Source organism: Tupaia chinensis, unplaced genomic scaffold, assembly GCF_000334495.1.
Source record: "Tupaia chinensis unplaced genomic scaffold, TupChi_1.0 Scaffold000706_1, whole genome shotgun sequence".
Taxonomy (NCBI): domain Eukaryota; kingdom Metazoa; phylum Chordata; class Mammalia; order Scandentia; family Tupaiidae; genus Tupaia; species Tupaia belangeri.
In genome coordinates this window covers 6,396,575-6,405,283 of record NW_006160229.1, presented here as the reverse complement: position 1 = coordinate 6,405,283, position 8,709 = coordinate 6,396,575, and the positions used below count along the sequence as shown (strand labels likewise).

General features: G+C 45.3%; 1 protein-coding gene across 1 annotated transcript in view; it reads right to left on the bottom strand.

Moving 5' to 3' along the window:
* Positions 1-3,141, bottom strand: part of LOC102474613 (cancer/testis antigen 55-like) — an 18,018-nt gene extending 14,877 nt beyond the window's left edge. Inside the window, exon 1 of the mRNA XM_006160729.1 lies at positions 3,051-3,141. Within this exon, the coding sequence (XP_006160791.1) occupies positions 3,051-3,141 (91 nt within the window). The remainder of the gene's footprint in view (positions 1-3,050) is intronic.
* Between the last annotated feature and the right edge of the window lie 5,568 nt (positions 3,142-8,709).

The following is an 8,709-nucleotide window of genomic DNA, read 5'->3' as shown; positions in this document are numbered from 1 at the left end:
GTAAATAAAAAGATGCTTTGTCCCAAAAACGTTAGGATGCTATAAATAATGCAGTTAGACAGTTTATAATGCAGCAAAAATTTTCCTCTTATTCAGACTATTTGCAATTCCATTCCCTATATGGTGCATTAAATCTGGTATGTAGGGGCCAGCAAGTGGCATGGAGGTCAATGTGCTGGCTCCCACATGGCCTGCTTTATGGCTTGAGTCCCAGACCTGGATGCTTGAGAATCACACCAGGCATGTGTGTGTGAATGCTCAAAATCCCAGAAGGAGAAGGGATTGTGGCCTGGCCATGCCCCTGGGGGATGATTCCTTAAATCCCTTCTTTCTCTCTCTCTCTCTCTGATGAACACATGTATCGTATACAGTGTTTATGTAGACTGGCCCAGATGGTCCTGCTTATTTTCCTACATGTATAAGTGAACACTTCAGATAAAGAAAAAAGTTAAAAATATCGTCTAATTTTTCTTCTTGTTATTGTTGGATGACAGTCTGTTGCTGTGCTGATGAAAGAGCAAAATGAACGACCGGATGTCTAGTAACTTCAAACAGTTCAGAAAACACCTAAAACACGGAGTGATTCATTAGGAGCATGACTCAGAGTGCCTTGAGGCTAAAGAGTTTAAGATCACAAAAAATTTGAAACTATAGGTTTCTCACCTTCCTGGGACTCCTCTTAAACCAAAAGAGAGAGACAGAAATGCAAAGAAATTTAGACAAGGTTTGTTGACACAGCACAGATCTCTGACCTTACCTACACTACACTAAAAAAAGTTTTAAATGCTCTAGAGTCTTCCATTTAGTTGTTTCGTAATGATGGCATCTCTAAGTTCCTAGACTCAATGCTGTACAGGAAAAGAATATTGTTCGAAACAAGACACTGTACAATGTTTGAAATTCATGCTGTGGAAACTTAGCAATGGTCTAAAATGCTTAAATCATATTTTTTTAATTTTTTTTTTTTTGGAGAGGTTTTTGCTATAGGGTGCATGCACTTACCAGAAAGACAGAGACAGAGAGACAGAAAGTGAGAAATCGCCCCCCAGGGGGGATGGCCGTGCCACAATCCTTTCTCCTCCATTCTCCTCTCGGGATCTTGAGTGTGCACACACACGGGCCCGGTGTGAATTTAAGCGACCGTGTCCAGGACTCGAACCACGGTGACTAGATGAGAATCTAGCGACATAGCTGTTATGCCAACTGCTGGTCCCTATTTAAAACATATTTTTTAAAAAAGTGGGTTTGCAGGGCCAACAGGTAGAATGGTGGTTAAGGCTCTGGCCTCTCATGTGGCTGACCCAGTTAGAGTCCCAGATTTGATGGCTTCAAAATCACACCAGGTGTGTGTGTGTGTGTGTACGTGCCCAAAATTCCAGGAGGGGAATGGAAGAGAAAGGACTATGGCATGGTCATCCCCCCCAGGGGGTGATTTTTCACTTCCCCCCCTCCAGCTAGCACATGCACCCTATGGCAAATAAAGAAATAAATAATAAAAAATTAAAAAGTAAGGTTGCCCCAGGTCACAGGCACATGCATGGTCCACACACTTACAGAGGTCTCCAGACATAAACCTGGAACCAACCCTTCCTTGTGACAGCCTCACAGAGCATCACGTTTTACCACTATACCCCCTTATGCTGCCCATATTTCATGATTTCTAATCCATAACCCTGTGAGAGACACATCTACTAACTAGATTATAGCATTTGTATACCGTTATTTTTGTCTTTATAGTCAAAAATACTTATATAATTTCTTAGGTTGTTTTTTAGGGTAGGCACATCTAAACACACTTTTAGAGTCCTACTTTTAGATCCTCGCTTTTAGATATTTAGCCTAAATAAATATCAAATGTATATTGCATGAGATCTTTAAATGTCTTCTTTATAAGATTAAAGCTCTTTATTAAAGGGGAAAAAGTACGTTTGCAATAGCTTTGAATCTATCTTCTATCAGAAGATATCAAAGGAACAGGAAGCAGTGAGGATCACACAGTTTCGTTCTGTAGAAAAAAAAGATGGAGACGAGTCCTGCCATTGCTATCAGGACTAGCTTAAAGCTGAAACTGAGGCAGCCTGTGCACATTGTGTAAGGCACGATGACGGCAAAATTACTTTCTATGCTGTTCATATCCATCTCATTGGATTTTTAAATTAGGATTAAATGATATGTTTGTCCTTAAAGCTCTTAGCATAGGGCGTGGAATGTACAAGCCCGGAACACAAATTAGAATGAATATAATTCCGAGCAGGGATTCCATCTACCCCAGCAAACCTCATGTTGTATGGATCCTGACCAATTCATAACTTCAGAAACATCCCACATAGTCAACTGTGGTTCGAGTCCCAGACCCGACGGCTTAAACTCACTCTGGGCACATGTGCGTGTGAGCTCAGGAGCCCCAGGAGGAGAATGGAGAAGAAATTGCGGCACGGCCATCCCCACAGGGGGTGATTTCTCACTTTTTGTCTCTCTGTCTCTATGTCTCCGGCAAGCACATGCACCATATAGCAAAAACCTCGCAAAACCAAAGACAAATTAACAAAAAACCCACCCACTGACTAATGACTCAATGCCAGACTCTGAGGACCGATTTTTAGAATACAAAAGTAAACAAGTTAAACTCATGCCCTGCCCTCCTCTGGGCAACTGATATACTCATCCACTAAAAAAATGAAATTCACTTTCATATCAGGAAGTCCCCTACTATCAGAAATATAAAAGAAATCTGTTGCAGGATCAGATGGCATTTACACAAGAGAAAATCCAAAAGCATCAGGGGAAATGCAATTGTGTGGTACACCCCCATGTGGCGTTCTCTGCCTATCTCCACTTTGTGACAGGATAGTTCAAAGTTTAAGTTGACTTGAATGTATACAAAATAAAATAAAAAATTATTAAAAAAAAAAGTTTAAGTTGACTGAAGTCCACCACGCAGTGACTCAGAGACCTGGAGATGTGGTGTGCATAAAGAACCCTCTGAGCAGTTCCGACTGAGAGCACCCCTTAGAGGCTGGCCCTTGTTGGTGGGGGGATAGGTTCGTTACCGTCCAAGAGCCTCAGATGCTGTTCCCTCTCCATCTCAGGCTCCGCTTTCCTCCTGAAGAATGAAAGGGCCCTGGAAATAAGCCGGAGCATCGTCCTATTGTAAGGGCCACCTGGACCACTTAACACTAGGTGCAAGGCCTTCTGTCTAGGTTTGTGCTTCCAGGCCACACAGCAGGAGCTCACTGTCCGCGCCTCCTTCCTCTCCGCAGGCTCCTATACAGCTGTGGAGACAGGGCTCTAACGTGCCCTTCACCAATGGGGGCGTAGTACACTAGTTAGCGGCAACCTGAGACGCTGCATTCTAGTGGATGGGACTTCGTGGCTACGCCCACCACGGGGTGAGCGGGAAATGATTTGACCAACCAGAAATAGCTTCCAGTAGGAACACTTGGTTTAACTCTTGGAGGAGATCTCATCTGTAACGTTGTGCAGGGAAGGCGATTTGTCTGCCTTGGAAGGTGGAGCAGCAACCTACGGGGAGGATAGAGACAGGCTCCCAAAGGTCCAGCCACCACTCCTCACTGCCTCAGGGTCATTTACTCTTCCTTTGGCTTTGGGCCTTCTACTCCCCTACCCTAATAGCCACCCCAAGCCGCCTCCTACCTACAGAGTTTGGTGGTCAACTCTAAGCAAGGAATTATTTTTTAAGGTTCTCTTTTCTTTTTTTGGAGAGGTTTTTGCTATAGGGCGCTTGTGCTCGCCAGACAGACAGAGAGAGACATAGAGACAGAAAGCGAGAAATCACCCCCCAGGGGGGATGGTCACGCCGCAATCCCTTCTCCTTCATTCTCCTCTCAGGATCTTGGGCACGCACGCACACACGCCCAATGTGAGTTTAAGCCACCGGGTCCAGGATTTGAACCATGGTCGATTACGTGGGAGTCCAGCGACATAGCCATTACACTAACTGCTGGTCCCAAATTGTTTGTTTTTGTTTTTGTTTATGAGAGAGGGTTTTTAAAGAAGTATTTCCATTAACTTTATTTTATTTATTTATTTATTTATTTATTTATTTATTTATTTATTTATTTTCATTTGACCAGAGAGGGACAGAGTGAGAACGAGAGAGAGAAACAGACAGACAGAAATAAGGAAAGCAAGAAGGCAAGCCGCCAAGTCTGGGACAGGAAATGCGGTTGGCCATGTGGGAGTCAAGCGCCCTTAACCACCATGACACCTGCCATCCCCTAAGCAAGGGCTTTTCATTTAACACTGAATGATAACCACAGTTTGGGAAAGCCAAACTTGCACATTTACCAAACACAGAATGGGTCCAGCTCTGTTTGGGAGCTGGGGCTGACTGTGGCTTTATGGCAAAGTACTTGTGGGCCCAAAAGACACTTTTTAAATGTTCTTTCCTTTTTTGGAGAGTTTTTGCTATAGAGCACGTGCACTCGCCAGAAAAACAGAGAGAGACAGAAAGACAGAAAGTGAGAAATCACCCCCCGCTGGGGGGTGGGGTGGGGGAATGGCCACGCCACAATCCCTTCTCCTCCATTCTCCTCTCGGGATCTTGGGCACACATGCACACACACCTGGTGTGAATTTAAGCCGCTGGGTCCAGGACTCGAACTGCAGTCAAGTACATGGGAGTCCAGCTACATAGCCATTATGCCAACTGCTGGTCCCAGAATGTTATTTTCTTTATCCATGATAGAATGAATGTGTGCATGTGAAGATGTGTGTGTATGGGAGAGACAGAGTCTGATAATGCCATGATCCCTTTCTTCTAATCCACCAGGCTGTTGGATTCTGGGCACTCACACACATGCCCAGTGTATTTCAGGCTCACCAACCAGGAAGTGGAACTGTGTGGCCACAATGGGTTCTGTCTTATCTTAAGCAGTGCTTTACCACTGTGCCATGGAGCAGGCCCCTGAGAGGCACTTTCAAGTGTAAGTCATCTAATCGCTCAGGAGATAAAGATGGGTAGGTGAGCAGGGTCAAGCGATGCAGCATCACGTCAGGAGTTTTGATTACATTACTATTAGTATTTCTTTGGGGCTTTAACTTTCAGTGTGTAGGCTCACATGACTCCAGTGTGCTTGAAGTCTGTCAAACATTTTAAGAGTCAGAGGGCCCATCCTCAAAGGCCATCAATAGATAATTTAATGGGTATTACTCTTCCAGTGTGACTTTGGCTAGACAGGGGCTCTGCATGGACTTGGGATCTAAGACAGAGCCCTGAATCAGCTTTCCTACCCCTTTTCCTCAATCCTGCACTCCAGATGGCTGGCTAGGTCTCAGGACATTTCTTCTATACCTGAAGCCCTTATCCCTAGCCATGCCTTGCTCCCACATACCACCCCCACCTCCACCCCGGCACAGCCTAGGCCTTTTTTTCCAGAAAGCCCTGGCCAAACAAGCATTCTGGACCCTAGGAAGTGTCTTGTGATGAAGGAAGTTGGCAGTATTTACCCATCTGTGACCCACGTTTCTGAAGCACAGACCCTACAGCCTTAATCCTCCACACCCTCAACCATCTTCTGTCTCGGATGTCTTCCCAACCTCAGGACATTTCGGCTTCTCAGTTCTCCTGTGCCATTGGTTGCTAGAGTTTCATCTCTGGTACCACTCCTCTGGACCACCCTTGGCACCCTCAGATACGTCACTCAGAAACTATCAGGCAGCTGCTTAGGGACCTATGGCTCATCAGCCACCAAATCCTGTAAAAGTCCTCCCTCTCCAACTCCAATACAATCACTTGAATGATGGTGTTGTCAGGAAAGTCACGATGCATTTTTGCATAGAAAAAAAGACACAGAAAAATGTCAGGACTTTCCAGACAACTTTTTTTTTTTTAAAGTTTACTGGGGGTCGCCAGCAGGTGGCGTAGTGATTTGAACAGTGTACTCCCACATGGCCAACCATGGTTTGAGTCCTGGCAGCTTGAAAAATCACACCAGGTGCATATGCGTGCATGTCCAAAAATCTCAGGAAAAGAATGGTGAAGGGAGTGAGATGTGGCTGTCACCCCTTGGGGGATGATTTCTCACTTTCCCTGTCACTGTCCTTCTCTGTTTCTCTCCAGCCAGTGCATGCACCCTATGGCAAAAAGCCTTTAAAAAAAATGTTTGTTTATACCCACAACAGGGTACTCAGGCCATGAGCCACCTCCAGCCTCAGCCAGCCTGGATCACAGGCAGGTGCATGTGCTCCATGTACACACGGAGACTCTAGGGCAGAAACTGGGACTTTCTCATGTAGGTCCGGTGTCACATAGCATCATGTTACCCCTGTGCCACTGGCTGCTGGCCCTTGTTGCATATGTTTTGGTATCACATCTAGGAAACCATTGCTTAATCCAAGGTAACAAAGAGTCAGTACCATGTTTTCTTCTAAGAGTTTGGGAATTTTTCCTCCTCATCCATTTTTATTTAATTTTGTATATGCATGAAGTAGGTGTCCACTTTATTCTTATGCATGTTGTTCCAGCACTATTTATTGAAAAGTCTGTTCTTTTTCCATTGAATGAGCTTAGCACTCTTGTAGATAGGTCAGTTGACCAAAGGTTTATGGTTTTGTTTCTCAACTCTCAATTCCACTGTAGTCATTTACATGTTTGTCCTGTCTTAATTATCATAGCTTTGCACTAAATGTTAAGTCAGAAAGTGTTTCTTCAAACTTTGTTCTGCTTTCTCAAGATTGTATTGGCTATTTGGAGTTTCTTGTATTTCCATAAGAATTTTAGGATCAACTTGTCTATTTCTCCAGAAAGAAATCTGAGATTTTGAAGGAGATTATATTGAATTTGCAGGCCAATTTGGAAAAGATTGCCATTTTATTTTTTGGTCTTAAAACAACACAATCTATTTTCTTTCAGTTCTGTAGGTTAGAAGTCTGATAAGAGTCTTGCCAGGGTAAGATCGAGCCACTGGCAGGGCTTGCCTTTAGGGCATGTGTTTCTGCTAAAGACAAAGGGGAGAAAGTGAGAAGTCACCCCTCCGGGGGAATAGCCATATTGCAATTCTTTCTCCTCCATTTCTCCTCTCAGGATTTTGGGCATGCATGCATGCACGTCCAGCATGTTTTTCAAGCAGCCAGGTCCAGGATTTGAATCACGTAGTTGGCCACGTAGGATCCAGGTGCCTTTACCTCCACGCCACCATCTGCCCTGGAATTGCACATTTCAAATGGGTGGATTTGGGGGCCAGCTAGTGACATGGTTAAGATGGCTGAATTCCACATGGCAGACTGCATAGTTCAAGTCCTGACCCAGAGGCTTGATAAACACCCAGTGTGTGTTTCTGCTCAAAATTCTGCAAAGGGAGAAATGGAGAAGAGATTTCAGTGTAACCAATTTCCCCCCACCTCCAGGAGTGCTTTCTCACACATACACCCCCACACACACAAACACACCTCTTTCTCTGTCTCCCAGATGAACTAATGCCCTCTGGCCACTTAAAACAAGGGGTAGGGACCAGCAGTTGGGTAATGGCTATGTCGCTGGACTCCCATGTAGTCAACCATGGCTCGAGTCCTGGACCTGGTGGCTTAAACTCACGCCGGGCACATGTGTGTGCGTGCCCAAGATCCCGAGAGGAGAATGGAGGAGAAGGGATTACAGCATGGCCGCCCCCCCCTTGGGGGGGGGTGATTTCTCGCTTTCTGTCTCTCTGTCTCTCTCTGTTTTCCTGGCAAGTGCACACACCCTATAGCAAAAAAAAAAACTCTCAAAAAAAAGTTGGATTTCATGATGTGTGAATTATAAAAATTATAAAAACTATTATTTTTTTTAAACAGAAGCACAAGTTTGTTCATAAGCAGTTTCACATCGAATTCTTTCTATCTGGATGGAAAAACATAAAACTGGTGAGCATTTCTCCACATCATTTCTGGAAAAACATGATTGGGTTTGGGCTAGATTGGTTTAGTTCGCTTACAATAAATTGTATGAAACCACAAAGGAGCTTTGAACCACACCAGCCAAAAAGGCCATGAACAAGGACAAAAGAAAACTCTAGACAACCTAGTGCAGTCATCAGGACAAATAATGGATTTAGAGGAGCCCTTAGAGAAATACAATGGGGAAATTCACCAAGAAAGAAATACAAGCATCTTTAAAATATACCAGAGAGGGAAAAAAATACACGTGGGTGGATTTGATGGCGCTCCATATTGCAGTTACTGCACTATGCGAATGAAAGAAAGAGAAACGTGAATAAAGGAAAGTTACAGTAAGTTAGCTGGCCTGCTTTTCTGAGAAGACCTTCTGGGAAGTGGGGGTGATGTGAACTAGCAAGGCCTTCCGATTGTGCTTTCTGTACGCAATCAGCAGAGCAGAACAGACCTTTAGGTCCCCCACTTCCACTCCACCCTCGGGGGTTCCATTAAAGCGACTCCTGGCAGCACCACTTTTCCAGTCACCTCCAGCTTTGCTCAGAGCACCCAGGGAAAAGACTAAGCCCACTGGCAGTGCAAGGATGGTGGGGGGGGGGGGGGGGGGAGCCATAGGCGGTAGGGTGGGACTAGTAGGCGGAACCTAGGTGACTCTTGGCTTCTAGTGAAGGGCGTGGCTATTCTAGGGGCGGAGCTACGCTGGCGGCGGCTGCTGTGAGACGGTGAGGGGGCGGAGCCGCGCAACAGAGTCCAGTTGGCAGAGGCGGTGGTTGCCGCGGCGGGAGCGGGACGCGGGCGGGGTGAGGTGGGCGGGGCCCT